This window comes from Balearica regulorum, chromosome 2 (assembly GCF_011004875.1).
Source record: "Balearica regulorum gibbericeps isolate bBalReg1 chromosome 2, bBalReg1.pri, whole genome shotgun sequence".
In the NCBI taxonomy this organism is placed as follows: domain Eukaryota; kingdom Metazoa; phylum Chordata; class Aves; order Gruiformes; family Gruidae; genus Balearica; species Balearica regulorum.
The window spans coordinates 36,218,488-36,244,329 of record NC_046185.1 but is presented as its reverse complement, the minus strand read 5'-3'; the positions used below and the strand labels follow the sequence as shown (position 1 = coordinate 36,244,329).

At 39.5% G+C, this 25,842-nt stretch overlaps 1 protein-coding gene across 8 annotated transcripts in view; it reads right to left on the bottom strand.

The window, feature by feature from the left end:
* Positions 1-25,842, bottom strand: part of EYA1 (EYA transcriptional coactivator and phosphatase 1) — a 169,773-nt gene that overhangs the window by 86,537 nt on the left and 57,394 nt on the right. For 5 of the 8 annotated variants that reach the window (XM_075743908.1, XM_075743899.1, XM_075743901.1 and 2 more), the window contains exon 3: positions 557-606. In XM_075743908.1, the coding sequence (XP_075600023.1) occupies positions 557-606 (50 nt within the window). Of the gene's footprint in view, positions 1-556; positions 607-6,189; positions 6,246-7,816; positions 7,984-24,052; positions 24,133-25,842 lie in introns of those variants that run through there. The other 3 variants (XM_075743904.1, XM_075743905.1, XM_075743903.1) reach the window with 3 other exon arrangements.

Below are 25,842 nucleotides of genomic sequence, written 5' to 3'. Positions count from 1 at the left end.
GCCCCATCCTTCCGTTTCTTTATACCTAAAACTTCTGATAATGTTATTTGACGTACTCAGTCTAAGTAATTGCTCCCAGTAGAAATGTCACAGGTTACTGCACCTCCAAGACATTTGAACCAGTAATTTTTTCAGTTTAAAAGAAATGACTTTTAAAGACTATTAAAATTAAATATAAAATTCCTCCCACAGTGATGGTATAAATATCCTTAAGCCTAAGTGTCATTTCAGCTATGAAGTTTTCACATTTCAACTGAGAGTTTATCACTAAATCCTTCATTTTATGTTTCATTACCTAAACCACTCTACACATAAAAAAGGACAATATCGCAATGAGTTTGAAAAGCCAGTATCTACTATAAAGTCAAACAATTTAATGAAAAAGTGTACGTGCTCGTGGTTTACAGACTTGGTTGCAAGCACGTAAAAGCGACACGGTAGCACTTACTCATCTGCTTAATGCGGAAAAGAAGAACAAATATTTTCTTATCAGCTGAAGTTAGAAAAAAGAATAAAAGGCTTGCAGAAAAATAGCAATATTCAGTCAAATCCTTACCTGCAGCTTGAGGAAACAGCAACATCTGAACTGGTTTGGGACTTCTGCACCTGCAAACCAGGGAAACAAACAGAAGCCTCTGTTACTCCGCTTTACTACGAGGCCTTAATTTAAAGAAAGGATATCACCACAGATGACAATTCTGTCCTTTAAACCCAAAAGGAGAGGAGGAGGGTGCGGTGCCCGTGAAAGGCATATTGTCTTTAAATTGAAGGCTCAACTGTTGTTTCCTCGGCAGGTCTCCCTCCCTCCTCCCCGCGCCGGGGGACGGCGGCCAAGTGACGGGATAGTGATTCATCAGGGGTTCGTGACAGCTGCAGAGGGGCTCACTCCTCCCACGGCACGGCACGGCACGGCACCCCCGCGAAGGTAACCCCACCGCGCCGCCCCGCCAAGGGCAGCGGGAGCCACGGCAGCCGCTCCAGCCCCGAGCCCCCCAGCATCCTCCACCCCTCTCGCCTCTTGTTATCGTCGGCCAGGTTCTCTCTCCCTCCCATCCCCTTAACTCTTGACAGCTCCTTGCCCTCATCACGTTGGCCTTCCTCTTCACCATCCTTCCTCCACGCCTGGGCAGCAGGGAACCCGCAACTCAGCTCACCCCAAAGGCAAGGGGTGAAGCAAGATGGAGCGGCTGACACTAATTTTTTTTTTTTGGGGGGGGGACGTGACACACAACAAGGGGCAGGTCTACAATAGGGTAAAGATCTTCAATATATCACCAACATTATTACACAACTATCTCCAAAACGAGCCCATCTTCAGCCAGGGTGAATTAAAATAAAAATCCCACATGTTATTGCACAAGGTCTTACTTGTAAAAATTCCAGTCACTAATGAGATTTCTGATAAAATGACTTAAAAGAACACTTCTGGCTAGATAAATAGGAGGAAGCCGTAGCATTTACCTCTGAGGTCACTCATCAAGAAAAAGAACCTGGTTCCACTGGGAAGCCCAGCAATAATTTTCCAGTTTAATAAAACAACTCCTTTTATAACTCAGGTGAGTAATAGATTTTCATATCCTATTAGAAAAACATTGTTACTTTGCTAACAGACTTCCCTGTAGCCAGTGACGATTGTCAGCAGGTGATAAAATTCAGGTGAAGCTACGCTGCTAGACACCGTCAGCTTAAAAGCACACAAAAGCTTCTCTGGGCAAGGTATATATATATGTATATATCTATCCTCTTAATGTCTGCATTGAGAATCCTTCATGTGCGTTTTCATTCAACCTGAACCGACATCTCTTAAATGATCACAGAGCAAAGACAAGAGAGATGAGGCATTTTAAGTGCCATAAAAATCATCCAAGCAAATCCTACTTACGTGTCTGTAGGGTTGTGGGGTTTTTTGTTATTTTTAATCACAGACAGAATTACTACTAGCAAGAGTAAACAACTGCTAGGGGCAGCCAGGCAACGCAGAACATTACAAATGATGTCAAGAAGCATGCAATAATGCATGCTGAAAAACATCAATCTTTTTATAACTGGGTACTTAAAGTACTGCATAATGTGCTTTTCAATACATTGTCACATGCCAAATCAAACTAGATGAGCAGATACATTCAAAACTGTGCATTTTGTCTTTTTTTTTTTTTTTTTTCCGCAGTTCTTTACCCCAGAAACTGCAGTAGAGTGCCTTAGGATATGTTTCTGCTGTTACTTCTAAACACCTGGAAAAAATTATAGGTGAGAACTAAGTTTGCTTACAGAGCTATCTTCACTCCCTCTTGCACAGGATCCTTTAAAACATATCTTTTATAAAAGAAAAAACTTCCTTTTTCAATTAGATGCTTTAATTAACTAGTATTTTCCAAAGTGTCCTACAGTATTAGTCATACTTCACTAAACTCTAAAATACTTAATCTTCACTATTTTATTTACCCAAATTAAAAACAATTACAACTTCTGTACACTTACAAATATATACATATATGTGCACGTGTGTGTATAGTGAGAGAGATTTCATCTCAGGATTCATGGGAGAGGGGAAAAAAAAAATCCAGCTCATTCATTGTGAATTAAATATATACCTTATATGTCCTCTAACACTCTATGATTTGTGAAAGTTCATATCCACAATCTTCATTTTCATTAGACATACTTTAGATATATTCCTTTGTGTCTCAAGGATTATTTAAACCATGTGTTGCACGTTACCATATTTAAAAATGACTCTTTAATCAAAATAACTTTAAAACAACTAATCCTCACTTAGGCTGGTCAGCTGAATCCACAGAGTGGTCCAGGAAAAATAAATCTACTCTCAAGAATGCGAATGCAGACAACAATTAGACACAGATGTGAGTGAAATTAGTTACAGTTTACAAAATGCTACACTTCACATGCTTTCAGTTTTTTATGTGTAGTACAAAATTACAACGTAGTAAGGAACCACACTTATGACGACCAGTTCATAGAATAAAAACATTTCTGGGTGGCGTGTGCTTGCTCTCATACATTCTCCCATTTTGCCAACAGATTTCTGGATAATTGAAGTTCTGCAACATAACTCACATATCAAACAAAAAGTTAAAAAAAAAAAAAAAAAAAAAAAAGCAACAGCATTACCCAGCCAGCCAAAGGGGCACATTAAAAAAAAAAAAAAAATCGAAAAGAGAAAAAAGGAGCTGTCACTCACCCTTTATACTCTGCTCTCTGCTTAAACTAAAAATGCCTTATATGCTAAATGACATACACATTCTCCTTAATACCTAAAAAATATTACTGTGTATAATTTGATTGTTGTAAGTAACTTTGACATCTTTCTCTTTAATACAGATTGCAGATCTGGGCACTACATAGTACATGGCGAGAAAAAAACGGACAATGATAGTAAAGCTACTTAAAATTCATCCATTTAAGAATCTTAAATCAGTACCATCAACTTCTGATTAGTTAATGAGGTCTTTTAAGTTTGCCTTTTTTCTAATTAAATTTATAATTCTTCACAGATGTAGGTTTTGTTGATGTTCAATTTGTCTCTCTCATTTTGTTAAACCTCACATAGTACTCCACCAATCCATTGAATAGCCACATTAAATCTGTTAATACCATGCTCTTCAACCCCAGAAATTATTTCCAGAAGGCAAACTTGCTTTGAGAGATCATCAAACAAGACTTAAGGTACACATTTTATCACATTTTCCCTACCACAGAGCTCAGGATGCGGAGGAAAATTCATGACTTTTGCACTGTTTATTATACTTTGCTAAATTACAAATCAAAAGCATCTGACAGAAGATCATGTATGAAGCCAAAAAGTTAATAATGTTCTGTGAAAAGTAAACTGTAAATGGGAAGGGATTCTAAATTTCAGCAGCATAGAGCAAATAAAATGTAGGTACTTGTCTAAATTACAGGTTTTCCACAGTATTTTCGCTTGCTAGGAGCAATTTTTTTTTTTTAAATGGCCATAATTTAAAACATTTTTCCAGCTGAAAAGAAATTTTCTAAGTGAAAATAAGTTAACCCAGAAAACTATAGCCAGCACATTTGCTTTTTCTTAAAACACAGTTCTACTTTAAAGAAGCAAATTTCAAAGACAATGGCAGTTTTCAAATCAGAGTGTTCCTCCTTAGGGAAAAAAAAAAAAAAATCTGTCATTTTTAGCAGGGGGGAAAGGAGGGAGAGAAGAGGACTTTTCCCCAACAGCGCTCTTTGCCTCCTTAAAAGCGCTATGCAATCAGTACCCACAGACCTAAGGGCTTCAACAGCCAAAATGTTACAAAACTAAAATGCAAATTGGCTACAAAAAGGCACCTTGCTGGCAAGACATGAAACTTGGTAATACTTTCACTCTTCCAATAATCACATGGCTGGGCTCTAAGAGAGGAGGTAGAGCTTTTTCACTAGATACTCACATCAAAGACAAATCGTGCTTATTAAACCAGAAGCAGGTAATTACAGTTATTTCATTTTTAATTACTAGTTTAAATTCTTCTAAAAGTGCTATCCTGCATGCTCATTTCATATGCTTATGAATGAAACGTTTTGAAACCCCAACACTTTCTTCCCTTTAAGAAAGAAGTCCTACAATGTGACAATGCTCCTATTATGACCAGCCATTTAAGAATGTCTTTCTGCTTTCACAAGATTTTTTTGGCTCCCGAAAAGTATTTCATACTTATTGCGATTCAAACAAAAATGATTACTCATTCTTTTTTTCTCCGCTCTCCAAAGGCGAAGCGTGACTCAAGCCGTCTGCCACTGCGCAGAACTGCTGAGAGGGGACGGCTGCTCATTTCCAGACCCTACCAGGCCTTGGGAAAACTCCGACAGCAGCGAGGTGCTTGGCCAAATACCGCGTGTCACGTAAAACGCTGTGTGCATACGTGTTTATATACATAAAAGTGTATCGTGTGCATACACACGCACACATAACTATATTTACAGAGAGATATACATGTTATTTATTTATTTTACACAGCAGCAGTCTGGCAGATGCTTTGCAAACCATCTCAGTATGGGATGGAAAAGAAAAAATTACGCATGGCATCTAACGTTAAAAACTTCCAGTGATACACTACACGGCGTTTCCACTTCTTTCCCCAAATTTCTCTCTGTGATCATTTTTACATTTAAACAAATTATACGAAATATACTGTCCTTTTTTTTTTTTTTTGAAAGCTTTTATCTCTTCTGCTTGCCTCATTTTTAAATGTTTACCTACCAAAAAAAAAACCAACCCAAAACCACCCACCGAAACCCAACCACCTTCTAAGAAACACTTTTAAAGGCACTAACACCTTTACTCTTCCAGAATAAACTTTTCACCGCAAAGGACAGTCCTGTCCCTTGTCGGTGTTTGTCAGAAGCACCAGGAGAAATACAGACTTGGGAAGGTTTTGTGGGTCTCCATTGCTCCAAAGCAAGATGTAAATTTAATGAGACTTCAAAAGGTCTTTAACTCCCTCGTTCTGAGATCATCGTTCTAAATAAGCCACCGAAAATGTCAATAAACGTCAAATATTTCAGTTGCGTAGATGTTTATTCTGTCATCTTGAAAAGTTCTCCTGTGGGGATCTGTGTGTTTTCCTTGGTGTTCGGAAAATTTAAACATATTAAGCAAAAGGATTTCCTGCTTCAGAAAGCGCTGTCAAAATCTCTGTCAGGCATTCTTCCTTCCAATTTTTTTATTATTTTTCTCACGCTCTCATGTCTCTTTCAGAAAGATCGACGGGTTTCCTATATTACGTGCCTTCCCCCCCCCCCCCCCCCCGCACATCTCACCATCACGTTATTCCCGTCTGCCGAACCATTAGCACTCTAGGATATCAAACGGGAGATTCCCCAAAACCTGGCCGATCACAACAGATAGAACCGCCTAACATCTGCTTTGTGGGAAGCCTGCAAACCCCAGCCTGAAACACGGCCAAAATTAACTACTGCACCTAGTGATTTATAATTGAGCGTCGCTCTTCTCCGGGACGGCACAAAGTACCCCTGCAACTCCGCGCACGGTTCATGCCCGCCGCTGCAGAACTCCGGGCTATTCCAATTAAGCTATTGCAATCGCCGCCTTTTTCTGGTCTTTTCCTCCCCCTTTCGCTTCTCCCGCTGCCCCGCGCTGCCCGCCTCGCCGCCGCCGCCCGCCGCTGTCAGCGCCCGCGCCGCCCGCCTGGTACTCACGGTGCCGGGACGCGCCGTCTCCGCGGCGCGCAACCTCCGCGCTCGCGGGTTCAGAGCGCGGCGGCGGCGGCGGCGCCTCCCATGGCGCGGCGGGGCAGGCGCGCCCCGGGGCGGAGGGGCGCGGGCCGGGGCCGGGGCCGGGGCGGCGGCGGGCAGACAAAGCCGCGGCGGAGGCTGCCTCCAGCCCTGCCGTCTGTTTGCTCAGCCTTGTGGGTCTGCCCAGGCAGTGCCTGGGGGCACGCCGCCGCTCCCGCGCCCTCTCTCCTCCTCACTCCCCTTCTCCTTCTTCTTTTTTTTTTTTCCCCCTTTTTCCCCCCCCCCCCCCTTTGGGTTTTGTTTTTGTTTTTGTAATGCAAACCGCAGCTATTCTCTTGTCCTAACCTTATTGGTTTAAAAGCTACAACTGCAATGAGGCTTGCGCGGTCTGAAGTCAACCTTCCTGCCTGGGCGAAACGCAGCCGGGGCTGCCGCACTCCGCCGCCGTCCGGCTGCGCGGAACCGGCGCGGAGGCTGCGCGCCCCTGGCCGGCGGCCGCCCGGCACACCCCCCCTCCGCGCCCAGCCCGCACCCCAGAGCCCCTTTTTGCACCTTCTTCAGCCTCACCCCAGAACAAGTAATGAATCCCCTCGGGTCCCTCCTCATTTAAAAAGTTTAATTGTGTGTAGATGCGTCCCCTCTACTAAGCCGGGTTTAAAGAAAAGCCGTACTAATAGAATAACTGGAATTAAACCAACATTATATCAATGAGAGAAGCTAAATCAGGATACTCACAGAGGCTCTTAAGCATACAACCAGCATGCACGTCCGGACATGCCGTTTTGATTGGATATGTAACAGATTTGTTCTCAAATATCTGAGATTCTTGCAACCTTGTAAAGAAAGGGTCTGCTAAAACTATTTAAGCCAGCCTTCTCCAATTTAAAGGTATTTATTAAATAAAGTATCTGGAACGTTTAAAATGGTTTAAAGCATGCAGATATGTGAAATATCTGTATTTCTAAAAACAATCGTAAATATAGTCAAATTTGTATTTTAAATTATTACTAGTCACCCACTGAAGTTTTAAAATTTAAAACCGTGTAACGGCCCTTTCCATAGACCTTACAAGTATTTCCAAAGAAGAGAGAGACGGTTGCATAGAGTTAAATTTGTGCATTAAGTAAGTCTTTAAAGCTTAGCTTGTACAAATCAATAAGTAATTAAATTATTTAATTAGTAAGCCATCAAACTGAAATGGGTTTATGATGCATTTCTATTACAGCCCTTTTAGTTGCTCACAATTTAAAAACCTCCACTTTTAAAAATATATACATTATGTTAAAAAACATTATAATGTACACAATAACTAAATTTGACCAGGGTTCTCCGGAGCATTTCCATTTTGTAGGCACTATCTTTCAATTCATGTCACACATTTTTTTTTTTTACACTTTTTCAGTACACGTAATCCAAATATGATGAGGAAAACAGCGTAACGATTCGCAGTACCAAAAAAAGAAGTCTTAATATTATGCCAGGTCTACAGTACTAAATAAAATAAACCACCTTTATACTGTATAAATAGATTCAAACAGAACTTTTTCTCTTTATAGAAATCTGTGGTTATTAACTGCTAATATATCCTTACCTTCAATTAACTAATCTGTGAATGAAAGCAATACTTCTAGAGGAGGAATGTCTTCTGGCTACTACATCCCAGTAAGCGAGACATTATTTTGTAGCAAGTACATTGGGAATACTGCAGGAAAGCAGATCGGTTTGCAAAGCTACAAGTCAACCTCGAGCTGAAAAGGCACCTAGGATTTCATTTTGTTTAGCGGAGAAAAGGGATCTCGGGACAGTCACACACCATATATGGGAACCCAGGTCAAAATAAGCAGCTTTCGATTGGGCCCGTCTGCGTAGCCAGCACAAACACAGTCCCTTCGCTTCTTTAGAGGCACAAACCAGAGCTCGCGCCAAGAAAACTATTTATGATGTTCTATATTAAACTGTGAACGAAATACAAATTACTCATTACGGAGACGTGCAGTTTTGTCAGGTAAAACTCAGTGAAATCCTGAAATACAAAGCTATGCAATCATTCTGAACTATATGCGTTTTGGAACAGTCATGATCCTCCGGAAAATGCTTACCATTTAAGTCTTTACCGGTGATAAGATCATTTTTTAAAAAACCCTACCCAATCCTATATAGAGTTAAAGACATGTCTTGCTTCGCTCTCTCTAGGAGCTTCATCTGCTACATGAAAAAGATCAGGCACGTACTTTTAGGAAGCAGACACTCATTTTTTTTCTGGAAAGAACCCTCAAAAATGATCATATTCTTGTTGTGAGGCACCATCTGACTCTGGAAAATGTAACTCAAAACCGCCTCTCAAAAATAGTGATATTTCAATGATACTATGGAAATAAAAAAATTATTTTAAAAAATACGACTGCAACTTCTAGTGACGCATGTGACTTTTTGGCTAAATCTACTTCATTCACTATTTGAAACAAACAAATAGCACAAATATATGAAAAAAATTTGCTGTTTTGAAAGTAAAGCTTACTGAAACAGCTTTACTATTGGTTGGAGTTTGCAGTCCCTAATGGGAATTTTGTCTAAGTAATAACTTCAGGAGTGTGCCCAGTCTCTGTATTTAATTAAACTAAGACAGATCCCCCCACACACATACAGAGCTTGATGATGTGATGATAAACACGGGATAAATTACACAGGGGCTAAGATGATCAGGAAAAGGGTGCTGATGATGCATTGCAAGAAAAGAATCGGCTTTGAATTTTTAATCTCTTCTATAGTATGGCATGTAGGCAGTATGGGAACTGAAGCCATATAATTGATCTAGATGGGGGATATAAGATAAAGAAGGGTCCTCTGTGTTTATACAGCCATTAAACAGTGCCTTAAAGTTCTTTATCTGATGTCTGAAGATTGGACTTCAGATTAGTGTATATCATTACCCCATGGTATGGTCTAACCTATGAACTTATCCTACAGCTGATAACCATGGACCAGATCCTCATTTGGTTTAAGCGAGTGCAGTTTTTTTATTTCAATAACTAATCTAATTATGCCAGCTGAGCACTTCACCTATTTGAAACCTATTTGAAAGAGGTTTGTTTACTTGGTTTTCTGGGTTTGTTCTTCCAGCTAACTGCATACCAAATCAGTGCAGGCTAGGTTGCTGATCACTGACACCCAACACCAATTTTAAACCACAATCACACTAACACTGGGTTTGGAATGGAGATTTCAGTGGGATTTGTATATGTTTACATCATGCTGAATTTGCCCTGATTCTGCATTCCTGCTGATGCAGTTGGCATCTCAAGAGTCATAAGAAGTAAAGGACCAGGCCTATTACATAATATCAAATGCCTAACAAGCTATTGGGTATGTTTTTACAATTATTTCTTCTGCAATATGGTTTTAACTCCATATGCAGTGTCACACACTTGTTTTAGCACAAGAAAAGCAGATCCATCCTGAACACAGTATTTCCTGGGCGCTTAGGTGCCGCAATTACAGATGTGCTCATAATTAAGAAAAAATAGATATAATATGTTTATGGAACAGTGCGATGCTTGCATGTGTGTCTCTAAGTAGGAAATGCTACTGAAATATTTAATATCAGAAACAGGCCCAGAAAGACCACACTTCGCTAAAGCAAAAGATGCATCCCATCGCTCCCGAAAGCCGCCGCATGGCTCTTCCCATAACAACTGCAGTGCAACATCAGAACCCCTTGAAGCAGGCAATGTCCCTCCTATGTCTGCACACAAGTTTTATCTTACACATAGCAGCTGTTGCCTAGAGACGTCCCTGGCTGAGGCAGAAGTTTGCAGCATTTGACAGGAGCCCTTATTGTCTCATGCTACTCACGTGAGAAAAAGTAGAAAGCCCTTCATAAATACAAACAAAAAAAGTGACAAATCAACCATTTTATGTGTTCTGCACAAAACCCGTCAGTATGCTTGAGAAGGACAATTTCATTATATTCTTTTGAGAGACACTGGATAAAATTAATAATGAATCAAGGTCTACGGGTAATGCATTATAAGAAAAGGTGCGTGCTGCTAACCATTGTCCTTAGTCAAAATGCGTATGAACTGCTGGCCCCAATGACATCTTTGCTAGTTTGCATGCAGTTGTACTTGTTTTAAGTCAGCAACTTCAGTATGAAGTCCAGGCTCATTTTGTGTAATTTAAAATAGGACATAGTAGACTTTATTAATCTTAAGTAGATACTGCTTTAGCTTTTTGAATAAATCCATGATTTTACAGGATTCTGAAATAGTTCTTGACAACTACGACATAAACGAATGCAGAGATTTTCCATGGAAGAAGTGGTCAAACTCTAGTTTGATAACAAATACCTTAGTGTTTCTCAATTTTTCGCTTTCCAAAATTAAGATATACATGTTTTTTTCAATAGATGTGTTGCATCTTAAAAGCATTATGTAACGGGGGGAAAAATATAGCATATATATATTTATAGACACAAACAGTGTAAACTATAAATACCCTCAGTACTCTAACTGCAAAATAAATAAGTAGTTTGGCAGGGGGAAGGGAAGGTTTCCTACACGAAGGTAAGTTTTAAATACATCTAATACCGTCATCTCTCTCTTCGTACTTTGTAACACCCAGCTGAAAACTTCTACCTCACTTTTCTCTTCTAGAAATCTCAGGAAGGTAATTCTATTTATTACCGCCACACAAAAATACTGCTAAGTTTTGGTGTCCCGATCATCTGAAGCAGATGCTGTTCCCAAAAGAGACGGCATCACTTATCCCTAAAGACTGACACACCAGGTCTGTGACACCGAGCACAGAGCTGCAAGATCTACTCTTAATCTAAGAGTAATATTGTAGCTTTCCTGACTACAACAGCTTTCACTTAAGCAATGTCTTATATTTTAAATCGAACTACTGAAAAATTAGTTTACAGGGGGATTTTTATTACTGTCTGTGGTGCTTAAGAATCAGTGAGAGCATCACTTTTTTTGCACAAAAACCTCAGCTCGAAAACTGCATAAACATGTTAGGAACTGTTTATAAAAGTAGTCCCACTGAATGCAACGTAATTGTCTTTGAACAAAGTTATATGGAGAATTAGCTGTTGGCAAGACAGAGGGTGAAATGAAAGGAGTAAATTGCAACATGTAAGCATCCTTGAGAAAGAGCTAATTTTTCTAATTTACATTCAAGCTTTTACTCCAGCTCAGCATGGACACATGACTGCCTAAAAATTAAAAATAATCATCCTTCACTGTGATGTGCGAATAATAATTTGCTTACAAAAATGAACAAGTCAAATCAAATGCAGCAGTGATGATAAGGGGCAGCTTCCTAGCGCTCTAACGGGCAATAAAAGCTATACTCAGTGGTTCCTCAGAAGACTAAGATGCACGAAAAACACAGTAGAAATGAGAGATTACCAGTGAGCTGACAAAATAATCAAGTCCCCTTATTCTGTAAAGGCTATAAAACACATCATTTCACACACATGGCATTTTTCCGTAGTTCGTCCTCCCACAACTATTTAAGCCTTCCTTATCTTTCATTTAGTGCTACTAGAAAAAAGTTAGAATTTACAAACTATTGCAATTTTTTTTTCACAGCAATAACTGAGATTTTTGCCAGTGATACAAATACAGCGCACTGTATAACATGAGTCAGCTCGGTAATGCTAGACTGTCTTTTCTCCAACTATTTTCCATTAACATGAACAAACCCAGTTTTGTCAGCACCTCCTATAAGGTGAAAAGGGAGATGGAAAGTTCCTCTTTGTTTTTCAGTTCTGAATTAAAGTCATACTCAGAATTCTTAATTCTGCAAGAAAAATATGTTTGTTCACTAACCACAGAAACAATAGGTCTATTTGTTGCAAATTCCATTTTATTATTATTTCCTAAATGCATTCCTTTTTTTTTTCCCTGAAGCATTATTCGTGTCACTGTTCAACAGTAGATGGAGCAGTGGATCATTACTGTATTTTAGTTATTTGTGTCAATTATTGCATAGTTTTTTTCAGCTGCTGACATATAAGACTGGACAAGCAAATAAAAAAATATATAGAGAAAAAATAATTGTTAATTAAAACATTTAGAATTGTGAAGAAAACCAGAAGAACAAAAAATCCAAGCTCACTTTGACAAAATAAGACAAACCTGCATTTATGACTAATATAAGTGATTCATAAACACACATTCAAATCACAAACCTTGCGTTAGTTGAATACAGTAAATATGTACGTCCTTAACCTTGAAACATTCAGTCACACATATTTTTCTTACGACGATCAGGAGGGGTGAAGTATCTTCTAAAAGTGAAGTTCATAAATATTCCACATTTTGGGCCTTGTAATGAAAAGGAAAAAGTGGAAGTCTAAGTTAAAATAATCATTACAAGGGCAGTTTATTTGACACTCGCATCAATTGCTTTTCCTGTAAACTGTTTTTAAGAAATTTACCACAATAAACTCCTTTGAACGTTACAGTAATTATACCACGACCCTCATTTGTTCAGCAGGGGTTAGATCCTCACCTAACTGTAACCATCGACAATTAAGCATTTAGTTTAAGGTGATCATCCCAACCCTTATCTGCAGTGGAGACAGACAGATGTGTTTAAGGGGGACTCAGTTTTGAGGTTTCCCCTCCCCATAGACACCGATGATGGGCTTAAGCTAGCTCTCGGGTTTTGATGGCTACGGCTCCCCCAAGAATCCGGACTTTGTTGAACCCAACAGTATAATTCCCCTTAAAATCAATTGGGTCTCAATAGTAATTATATTCACAGAAATTTCAATTGCCGCGTGCTCTATTTTGAAACTTTGCATAATTACTCGGAGTCAGACTGCCAATATTTGCTGTTATAAATCAAGGCCAGAGGAAAACTTCTCAGATGGCTTCAAAGTCCCAGTTCTCATCTCCAAGCCGGGCTCCCTCCCCCGCTTCCTTCCAGCAGCATTAACTTCTTCTCTGCAATCTCACAAATCGGAAAAAGAGTAACCTCTAAAGCTGTTTTAGACTGAAGGTCAGAATTCAAAGGATTGGTAACTTTATCCACAGAGCCCTGCAATCACATTGCTATTGGAAACACACCCAGAAGCACCAGCACTCGAGATGTTTTTATTAAGCAATGTCAATAGGTACAAAATTTGAAGGTTTGGGGGTTGGTTGGGTTTTGGTTTTTTCCATACTGTAAGGTTTATCAAGACTCCTATTTGCAAGAGATCAAATTGCTTTCTGCCACTGAATTTTAGTTTAATGTTCTCTGAGGTAAGGAAACTGGGCTCTGTGTTACATGCTAATGAAAACAGCAGCTTTGGTTTGTTTATCTAAATACTTAAAGAGAGGCACCTCTTGTAGCCAAAATGTAAACAAAGCTTAAATGCTTTTTACTGCTCCGATACTTCCAGGCTACTAATACCAATTTTTTTTAATTAAGTGCATTATACAGATTTTCTACATATATTTCCTGCTTGACAATCCACCTTTCCAAAGAAATATTTAATTCCTAAACCAATGATTCACAATTACACCTATATTTTCAGCCCATGAACATAAGATGACAGATCCCTCTCAAACCTAGGCTCAAGGGAGAAAAAAATCACAGAGGGCAGTCAGTACTTTTGTCCCTGCAAACCTGTCATTAATTTAGAGGGAAATAGGTTAAAATAAGGATTTCAGGAGGGTTTCACAAGAATTAAGAACAAGCAAAAGTTTGATTTGAATACCTAAAAAACCAAATCATATATTTTGCCTCTCTGTTTTGTACCACATTTGCATACGCAAAAGACAAGCATTCATATCCACCTGAGTGATTCACCTGATGAAGTTCTGAAAAGGCGTCTTTAAGGCTGCCTTGCCTTTTATAATACACAGCAACCTGCACTAAATAAAGTTCCCAAACTAGACACAGACAAATGAAAACACACCTTGCGCTGGATGCCAGTGCATAAGCTGAAAGCGCACGGCACGGGTACGGCACGCCGAGCAGAGGCGGAACACTTTTCACGCAGTGATACCGGAAGAATGCAATAACATCAGGAGAAGGGGACGCAAAGATACACACAACAGCACCAAACTGCATGAAGAGCTCGAAACACAGGTGGATGAGCAGAGATAAACAGTTTTTAACTCTTATAATTTGATTTTTTAAAAATTGCAGTTTGGCAGCTATCAGTCTAAGGAATGTGTTGAGTGCAACTCAAAAATGTTTATTTATCTTCGGTGCATTTGGTGCCACTTTCCTTATATTCATAAGCAGGGTACCTTTGTGTATCTAGGCTGATTTTTAATAGCTCTTCTGGAAAGCAGCAAATCCTAAATTAGAGACACGTAGGAAAATTTAGCAAATCTTGTAGCCTAAAAATGCACAAGCCTGAAACATACTCCACCAACATATTCCACCGCAGATGACTGCTTACTGAAATAATGTCAAAATTGTACTGCTCAGGACTGAATGCTTCAAGCGATGCCTTATGGTGCCTGGGACAAAAACAAGGGCTCCTTTGCCCTGGCTGAGGACACCAGCGGTGCTGCCGCCTGCTCCACCAAGCCCCAGTGGGCTGTGGCCGTACGGGAAAGCATCCCCGGGCCCCCGCAGCCACCGGTTCATTGCTTCCCCACCCCTCACTGCAAAGCAAAACAAGTGTCCAGAATGATGGCTCCCCCTCCTAGAAAGGGTTCTGAATTCAGAAAGAGTCTCAGGAACTGCATGGTGCCTACAGTCGGGAGGGGTGAAATCCAAGGGATTGCGAGTGGCTGCCCTTCAGCTGGGTACAGCTTGGGCACCGTAAAACTCTCATTCCTCTGCAAGACCCAGAAAGGCTGCCACAAGCCAGCAATGATACCCCTACAATGTACTTCTCTTCCCTCCTGTCTCCCCTCTCACAAAATCCTCATTATTTTTAGTTCTAATCTTTTTTTTAAAAAAAATAAGAAAACACTATTAATATTTTCACCTCCAATATACTATAAAGTATTGTGTATGCATCTTAAAGACTGAATTAAAATAGGATCAGCTTCATGTTGAGTTTCTTTTTATGGAATTGGCCTCAGACATATGTGGTATACCAACCACAGCAGGAGCTTTATATAAATCTTTCTCTATTAGTTGATGAATTCCAGGATTTGGCTCTTGTTTTTCTGGTCAGTAAGTAAATAATAGTAAATAGTTATATAGTATGCATCATAAAGTAACAACTGGTAGGTCAAATATTTTTTACAGTAATCTAATATAGGGTTGCCTAAAATTGTTTTTACCATCTGATGAACGTGCAGGATGAAATACGTTTCAGCAGGTCCTACATTATGATGTTCCTGTCAGCCAGTGTTGGGGTCTCCTTCAGCCCAGGTCACCATACTGAGGTCCGATCCAAAAGGGGATTGTGGTACCCGTGGATAGTCCTTCTGACCTCAAAATGGCTGTGTACCTGTGTTGGAGTCAACCCTCACAGCCGAGGCTGCAGGATCCAGGTCTAGTTATCTCTTCAGGTTTGGATGCACTGAAGTCTGCCAAGTTTCTCAAAATTTGAATGGGTACCATAAAATGACTTGAAGCAAACGGCAATGAAAAAATAGCTGAAAGTTAATACGCAGTAAAAATGTTTCCTATTAATTTAGTAAGAGAAGTGGACTTTAGAGACCCTGAATAAGAGGTTTGAAAACTGCTGTTTACATTTGGTTCAGAAATTCATGACCATGAGTAAAAAAAGAATAAATCACATTGATTTAAGAGATCGGTTTGAGAGACTGATTGGCTAAATCTTTACACTCACCTAAGCTTGCTTGTAACTTTGCAAGACATAAGTTTCTTTGTTTTAATAAAACTGCACTGCACAGTTTAAAGATACATGCCGAATTTCCAACTTTAGCTCTGTTTAAGCACATACATGGCTTTTCTCTTGCTAGACAGATCCACGCATAACACCAATAAATTCTCAAATAGCTGAGAACTAATAGTAATGAGAACTATTAGCAGTTAGAAAGCAGTGATGCCATTTAACAGTCAACAAACATGAAAGTACATTGGCAGGCATCAGTGGAAACACGATAACCTAATAAATAATAAAAATGGTGACATCCAGACTTTATATGACTTCCACGTATCAACATGCCATAAGCACATAGGTGTCATTTGCTCAAGGCAATGACTAGTTAATTTAATATCTCCTTTAGCATATGAAAATGTGTTTCTTTCCTCCCATCCTAGAAGAACTACTAATCCACAGCATCCTCCCCTGCCTAAAATCAAATGCAACAATGTCCAAATTAACATCTCTGCAGGGTGAATTCTATTGAAAGAAGAAGTAAATCCAACAAATTTTGTTCACTTGAACAGATCTTGGATTAGCTCCATGATTTGAAAATCCCCAAGAATTTATTCCTTACCCTGCTTGTTTTCTGAAATGTGCAAATGGATTCACAAAATCGAATTTAAAAAATAATTTTGAAACATCCTTTCATAAAAGCTTTTATTTCATCCTTTTATGAAAGGAGTATGCCTTGAAATGTTCAAACTGATGTTGAACCCTTCAAACTGATTTATAATACCTGAACTCTGGTGTTCCAGTCACAGATGGAATACTAAGCAAAGGTTAGCATCTTATTAATGACTGTTGGCTAACAGTTGCAATGAAAAATAAAATTTATGACAAGGTACTAATATTATGAATAATTATACTGGGTAATTATGAATTCGATCAACAAAATGAAAGGAATACTTTTTCTTGTTTACCAGGAAAAAAACCCAAACGAAATATCCTCAAACTGTTCCCAACTCCATGAATTGGCCTTAGCTTTCGACCTAACTTACAATGCAACCCAAATAACTGTATGGGACATCATCTAAGAAAAATGAAGAAACTAATGAAGTCAGATTGGAACTGGTGCTTAAGTTGTGCTACTGAGGATACTGAGTGCCATTTCTCCCCTTGCAGAGCTGAGCACTGCACTTAGGCTACCGTTCCCAGCTGCCTGAGGCTCGCCGGGATTCAGAAAACATCACAGCACCCACATTCTCATGAAAATGCAATTTGTTAGGGCCAGAAACTGCATCTCTTGCAGCACAGCAAAGCACCTTGGCCAGGAGAGCTGGAGAAGACCTCTTGATGGAGAGCAGGACAGCACGGTGGTGAGTGGTCCCTCCTGCAACTCATGATCTACCTGTAGGATCATCAAACAGCAACCTCCACACCCCAGCTCTTGCTGCCCAGGGCATATCGCTCTCCTCCTAGATTTCACTTGAATGACTCGGTTTTGGGAGACGCAGCAGCAGCAGCAGCAGCAGCATACAGGCACCCACATGAAGGACTCAGGTTCAAATTTTAAACCCACCTCATGGAGAGATGCAAGTGCAGCTCTCATACAAGCACGTGGCTGGAGAAACCTTCAACAGAATGGCACAGCATCTCCACAGTGCAGGTGGGCTTCTGGGATGGGATGGGGCTGAGGAGAGGCACAGATTCAGGCCCAGTGAGAATTTAGGCACCTTCCCTACAACTGGTAAAACCTGCTTTTAATCTAGCTTTCAATAAACAGGGCTTATCTATTGCCACAAAGGAAGCATTTCCTGAAGAAACTGAATCTCTCGTGAAATCATCATTTTCCTCACCTGCCATTTTCACAAATGTTTCTACAAGACTTTATCAATATAAATGTTATCAATGCCTTTACTGGAATGCTTATCATGTTTGTCAGAGTGTTTATCAGAGCTACTGGTACGATGGTGGTGAAAATAAAACCTTTTTTTTTTGGTGGTGGGGAAGCCACACACATAAAAGAGCTATTCCTAAAAAGAGCATTTTCAAAATTTCCCCTAATTTTGGGCTAAAACAAATGAAACGCTGACTTCCTGCAAGTCTAGAAAACATAAACACTGATTTACAATTTAATTTTTTTTCCTTTTTCTGACCTGCCTGCAATCACAACTCTGATTCATCAGCTGAAATCTGCTAAATGCCTCCCAATTATCTTTTCATAACTGCACCCTGAAAGAGTGTTTCATATCTTCAGTCTTGATCACTTTATCTGATTATTTCTCCATTTACATAATTCCTTGTTAGCTCCGGAAATTACTTTTCAGAAAGTGTTTATCAGAGAAGCCAATGCGTTGTCCAACATGCTGGTGTCTTGCCCCTAACCACGTTATAAATACTTTCTGAGGAGTCTGCTCTCCCACGCAGGGGTGACTGCCTTATTGCATGTCAGAAGCCTATTTCCCTTCTCTCGACTTTGAAGATGAGAGAAGGGAGTGGATGTATTTATTAGATCTCTTTTGTGTTCAGTCTGTCAGCTCTCTTGATCTGAAACACTGAAGTAGGAATCACAGATATTCTGAATGAGACTGGCAGCAGGGACAGTCCTGTGGCGATACGAGCTGGCTGGCAGGTTCTGCTATCCAGCTGTTCGTGAGCTGCTTTCAACAGCTGGAGATGCCCACATTCACCTAGCACGATTTTCCAGCCCTCTCTCAATTTACCCTTTGGTTAACCAGTTTACACAATTTGTCTTTCTTTACAAAAGCTAGTTAATCTCTCCTTTGGGGAAGAACTGCATGTATTTTCCAGGGGAATCTATTGTCTTGGAACAGGCTTCCTAAAGAGGTGGTCAATACCCCAAGGTATCAGTGTTGAAGCAGCATTTGGACAATGCCCTTAACAACAGGCTTTAATTTCTGGTCAGCCCTGAAGTGGTCAGGCAGTTGGACTAGATGATCATTGTAAGTCCCTTCCAACTGAAATACTCCTATCCTACCCTATCCTATCCTACCCTTAGATTTTCCATAGGATACAGAGGTCACTTATATTTTGCTTGTGACATGTAAGGGATCACTCTCTCTGATACTGATCAATTTGTTATGTATTTCTCCTCACCCCTTTAAATTCCCATGCTGGGTCTCGCTAGGAAGGGTGTGAGCAGCTCAGTCCTACTGGAGATGTGACTGTTTCCTTTTTCAGTTTGGGGTCCTGGGGAGGAATTTCGCTGCTTCACAACTTCAGGGAAGGAGAATGTTTGGGTTAAGGCAGTGTTATACAGAGAGAAAGCATAACATTTCTTTTCTCTTGATCTTTGTTTGGTATCCAGTATTCAGTCCATAGGGCAGTGAAGTTAAGATAAACTGACAAAGTCTATGACAGACTAATTGGTGATGGAATTATTTGGCAGAAGATTGCTTCTCGGTTTGACAAGACTTCAAAATGTAGAAACCAGCTGGCAGACAGGGAAGCACAGAAAAAGCTGCAGAATATCTACTTTTCCTGACAGGGTTTTTTAAAGGTTATATTGATTCAGAACTATTCTCATTTCGCAGGCATTGCCATTCTTTGACCTGCTGCATCCATCTTGGGAAAGCAATGGTGGTACAATAATACTAATAGGTGAAATTACTTCTGGGTGTCTTGAGTTTTGGATGGGGTGCAGACACCATATGATAATTTTTTTTTCAGACATAACTGCTTCATCTTTCATTCTTCCCCTGAACTAAACTGACGATCAGGAACTATGAACCTGGCCAGTTACCTTGCTTTGGATTTATGCTGCTGAATAAAAAATCAGTGGATAATAAAATTAACACCATTCATGACAATTAAAGATAAGCACCCTGTGTGTTTTAGTATGGCAGTAGTAACTGGTCAGAGGACACTGTAGGTAGGTGAGTTCTTAAGCAAATGCATATTCCTTTCCTTTTACCTCCTGCACCTTTCTCGTATCATCCTTCAGTGCAGGTACGGTCTTCAGAATACAAAGAACTAGTTTAACCCAATGTTGAGATCAAATGAAGACTCTTGGTACACTACCACAAGGTTGTTTGCTATCTGGTGATCCGATTGACATAAACCGGTCCTCTTGAGTGACAGAATCATCTGTCTTTTTAAAAATAAATAAATACTGGACTATAGATTTTAAATATCTTTGTTAAAAGTACAAGCAGGTTTAGTGACTTCTTTAGAAACTAAATCAGAAAAGTATTTCCTTTTTAAAGAATTGCTGCAGCTGTTTTCTCTTGTGTTTCACTAATTTCTTCATTCATATGCATTTTTTATTACTGGACAAAAGTGGAGCTTATGTCAATAATTAAAAACATGTAAATTACATGATCACTTTGTATTTACACGGGCTTTTGCTTCATTGTCTGCATTTTATTTCTGATTGCATAAATATTCATAGAGAAACACCCAGGGAAATTTTCAAAGTGGTGCACAGAGACTAAACTATGCAGTTCCTATTAATTTTAATGAGTCACGTGGTTATGTTCTCACACTCTAATTTGAAAATTTCCCTCCTGCTTTCCACCATCTAAAATAACTGCCTAATTCCAAGTGTGCACTGTCTGCATCTCCCACTCAACTGTCTATAAATACACAAGGGACATCCAGTCTTTTCATATAGACACTTCAGGGTGCTCCGGTGGCATTTTATACCCAAAGGAAAAAGTTCCCAGTCTAATCAGTTACTAAACTCCTCATGCTGCTCCTAATCCTCATCTCTAAAGACAGTTCCATTCATTCCTTAGATGAAATGCCTGTTTAGATACATAGAAAATTAATATCCTGGGAACCTCCGACATAATTAAAAGTACAATTACCAAAAAAGTAGGATCAAAAGCACCGCTAAAACCAGAATAAGACATAATCAACCTGGTAACCCATCAAACAGTCCCAGAAACTGTACTTTGACATTCTTTCCCCAGAAGCTAATGACAGCAAGTTGTAAATTAAAGATTTTTGTCATTTGACTATATTTGAACTTTCCCCACAATGTGCCAGGAAGGTCAGCCATGGTATTTCAGAGCAAGGCTGTGAGTAGACAGAATTACAGGCTTAGAGTTAGTTACAGTATCTTGCCAGAGATTCCCTCTGTTTTACAGCTCGTAGGCTTCACTTTTCACAGTTGCTGCTTCTAACCAGCTTTTTACCATCTCCTGGAAACCGAGAGTGGAGGAAAGGTGGATTTTTCTCCCCGCACAGATAACCTCAAGAGGTTCAGCGGCCACAGAGGCAGGGGCAGTGAACATGGGCAGCCAGCGGGAGCACAGCCTGCTCAAAGCAGCACCTTAAAATGGGCTGGAATCTGGTGGTGCAGCAGCTGCAATGGGTTTGAAGGCTCCGTGTTGGGAAACTTGAAGAGAGGATCATGGAGGAGACTTAAGTGAAGGGAATCAAGAGACAGGGAAGAAGGGGAGGTTTGCTGATGAGGATGGTGTAGCTCCTACGAGGAAAGAGTCCAGCTTCTGGGATGAAAGTTGCTTAGAAATCCAATCTCTGGGCTTGGGACTGCTGAGGGACCAACTGTACTACACACCTCTTAACAAAACCGCAGTCTGGGGAGAGGGACACGCAACAAGCTTCACCCACCAGCAGCACCCCCAGGGTCAAAAGGCGGCTAGCCTGTACTGAAGACCCACATGCCTCCGACCTGCTATCATCAGCACAGGGCAGCCTATCCTACAGATTCACAGATGTCTACTGAAAGATATATTTGTCTTTAGCCTTTCATCAGCCAAGGACATCTACATAAGTTCTCCACAACTCATCTGCCTGTTTACGTAAAAACTGATAGAGTGTGTTATTTTTGAGGCTGCTAGCTCTCTGTCAGACTGGATTGAGATTTCTCAACAAAATGAAAAGTTATTATTAGGAGACATACAGCTAGACAGACATGTACAAAGAATGTGGTTGCCTTTTTTCTTTAGGAAACCAGGTTATAACAAGAAACTGCCTGATCTCTATTTACAGCTCTGTTCAGTTATTTTAATGAACTTTTTCATTTTGCTGACATTCATTCTGCTGACAGAGCAACTTCATTTTACATAGAAAGACAGTTCCCCAGAGGGTGAGATCTGTCAGTTGTCACAGGAAATCCTTTCAGTCCCTACCTATACAAGCAAAGCTGTACCTCAAGAAATCAGGTTCCTCCTATAGAGCTGCTAAAGGAGGGAAAACAATACTACAGGCACCAAAACCTTTCTCACTTTGGTTGTGCATTCCCTGCTACCAGGGCCTAGCTGTGGCTGTGATCAAGAAGTCACTTCCTCCATATTATGGATCATTTGAGTTTTTTTCCTTTTGGCCAGCATCTCAGACCTGATGCTGTACACATCTGGACTGTCCTGTCCTGTCTCATATATGGGCCAGATTGACTTTCTCTTTCTCACCATGTAGCAGCAGGTCATGAGTAAGAGTGATACCAGTGAAGAGGATCTTCCTTCTTCACCCATTTGTTCAGTCTACTTTGATGAATACCAGAAAATAAAATCAAAGGCAGCATAGGAATGTAGTGAGGGATGAGACCACTAGAAAAGAAGTAAAAGCCACAAGAACTGACACCATATATGAGCTCATGATGAACCTGATTTTACATCAAGTAGGTCTCGGAAGGGCTTTGTTACACAGCCTGCTGGAAAGCCTTAGGCTGTCAGCTTGTTTCAAGGAAAATGGGAGGAGTGTTGGCAACCTGAGGCCCTAAAACGATGGGAAAAAAGGTTTGCATCAGGGACAAGGGAAGCAAGAGTCCTTCTCCCAAGCCTAATGACCTGATGCCTTGATGATTTCCAGCTATGGTTATCTGTATTGGAAAAATTCTAGATGTGTTGAAAAGGAAACTTTTCCTGCAACAAGCAAATCTCAAATCAGAAGTCTTTTTACCCAAACTAAACAAAGTCTCACTTGTCTAAAAATATTTTAAAAGCTGTAAGAATAAAAAAAGCTGAAAGCTTTTTGCATTTAAATTGTCCTAAAAATTTTACCACATCCTGTAATTTTCTGAAAACCCATGTTTCCCTCCATTTTTAACAAGTTTTTTCCTTTTAAACATAATTTCCCTGATACAACATTATTTTTACTCCTATCTTAACTCGTCTACAGAAATCTGTTTCTGGTTGAAGAGCTATGGAAGGGGAAAGCAATAAACAAGCAACAAAAGTGGAAACTCCATGCCTCTAAATAATATTATTATTAAACTTCATATCTTTCTTTTAAAACATTTCTAAATAATATTAATTCAGAACCATACTAAGTCCATGCTGTTCTTTATTAATAACAGCACAGGAGACCAAAGATCATTAACAAGCTAGATTGGGCCACATTGTGTGTTTTTATCATCAGTGTTAAAAATAAAGCTTGAAAATGTACACAGCCGAAATTAGCTGCTTTTTAACACATTGATACCTATGCAGTATCCTATTAATTGCTGTCTTTATTAAATACAAAAGGATATGAATGAAAGTTAACAAGCTATTAGCAAGCTGTAAATGAAAAGCCTGCCTACAAGTTTTTGATACCAATGATGAAATCATCACTGCCATTCTATTTTTCCTCACAGATCATGTCTTCACCCATGTGAAACTATCAAAACTTGTATCCAAAGTTTTGAAAAGCTGTATCCAATATCCCTGCTCTGCAATATAAGCTGGATGTACAGTTTCTTTACTGTTTCAGCATCTGAAGTGCTTAGAAGGCTCACCTTTTTTGTAACACTTGAAAGAAAAGATATTATCACATGTAAAAGGAAGAGAGGAGTACATGGAGACTTGCAACCACAGCCAATTTGCAAACACTGAAACCTTCATGTACTATAGGTGTGGAAATTGAGTACACCTACCAGTGCATCTGGCCTGGCTGAACAGCTATAATTTAAGCAGGTGGCTGACAGATGTCATGTCTCAAGTATGCATTTTCATGTTCATTTTCATCTCATTTTCATATCTCAAGTATGCATTTAAAATTATTTGCTCACATATTGCAGTGTGTAGCCTACATGATCCTTAAAGGAGGTTTCAAAGTAGAGTTCGAAGCTGCCAACTAATTATACAATGGGAAAAATTAGAATAACCGTTGCCAACTTACCAGCCCCCAACACAGACTAAGATGGGCTGTTCCACAGCCGACTGCAGCACCGAGGTTTCAGAATGCAAAATACAGCAATCATCACATCTTTGCCAAAGTTAAAATGAAGTTTCTGCTGCAACTTACTGAAAAATATATTAAAATACTGCTTTTACAGACTGAGAAGATCTCAAATGTAACTTACCCTTCCACCATTCAAGAGTTTGCAGATGGTAATCTCACTGCAGTGTAATGTTGCAAAGGTCTTGGTCTGGGTATTATTTTTTAACTTCACTCAGAGGTTTGATTCTGTGGAGAAAGTGTCAGACACCAAAAGTACTAGTTATGGTACCTCCACTCACCTCATACATGATCTTGGGACTTTGACAGATGAAACATTTGTGTGTGACTACGTACCGATCTTACATATGGGGCTTACATATGAGTATATGTATCCAAGTGTAAGGTGGGTGGCTACTCTGGAAAATGAGAGCTAGATCCTTGGCTGGCAAAAGCAGCATATCAAAAAGTAAACTTCACTTCTGAATATTGTCTGGAGAGCTGTCCTAATGAATGTAATCTCCCTCACAGGAATAAAACCATCCTATCAAGCCCACTAGGGTACACCGGAATTTAATTAACAGTCCTGACTTTCAGGAAGAAAGTACCAAATAATAACAACAACCAGTGACGTTGATAAAGTCCTAAGAACAAGATATGTCTGTTTTGCCAAATACAAGCAGTACTGCTTTATTTTTATTAACAGATGCATCATGTCTCATTCCTTTAAGATGAGGATTGAAACGCTCCATAGTAATTTGTGTGGACTTTGGGGCACATTTACTTAAATCCTCTAAAATATGCAGTCTGTTTGGCCAGTGAATTTCAAAGTTAATGAAGCAAACATCCTCTTACATGCATAAGTGAGGAAAAAAAGGACATAAATCTTTCTCTTTGACCCCCATTCACATCTGAACATGAAACACAAGCACTTTTAAAGCAAGGCAGAATTTTGTAATGCATTAAAAGCATGTAATGTATTAAAAGCTAAAGCCTACTGCTACTAAAAAGCCTGCTGCTCCTCACTTTATCACTGCACTGCTTATGCCACCTCGCAGGTGTCTATGAGCTTTTATACACATGCTATTTCTAAATGGGGGGAAAAAAAAAGGAAAGGAAAAAAAGTAAAAGCAATCTTATGATGACTTTGCAATTTAAAAAGAAAGCTCTTTGAAATGCTGCCCTGAGCCACACAGAACTCCAGTTGAATAATTAATTACATATTGACAAGGTCTTACAAAAGAAAAGCTCAGAGCTGTATTGACATTTATATCTTCTTCTTAACATTCATCAGAAAATGTCATTCTGCTTGAAACAATTATTGGTAGCTTACACGGTTTTGCCTTCATATCCAAATTCTTATCAAGAAGATATATGACTGATAATGTTTTATGGCTATACACATTAACAATTTGCCTAAAATTAAATCTTTATGATCAACAAATTTATATTAGAAGAATATTTGTATCTTCCATAAATTAATAAGAAATTCTTGTATGCACATAGCTACAAGCCCCGGTGTGGTACAAACATTTATTTGAACTATTCTAATTAGGCATTACATCTGAATTTTTGTGTAATTTGGAACCGTTAACACACAAAATACAGCCCAAACCCATGAATTAAAATGACTGTCCATGAATTTTGCTAGGTAGGATGTAAAAAGGAGATCCACCAAATAACTGCAAAATGTGCAATTCTGTCAGCGTGCTGTATTTCAAAAGGAGAGAAAACAAATTTTCATATTTCTG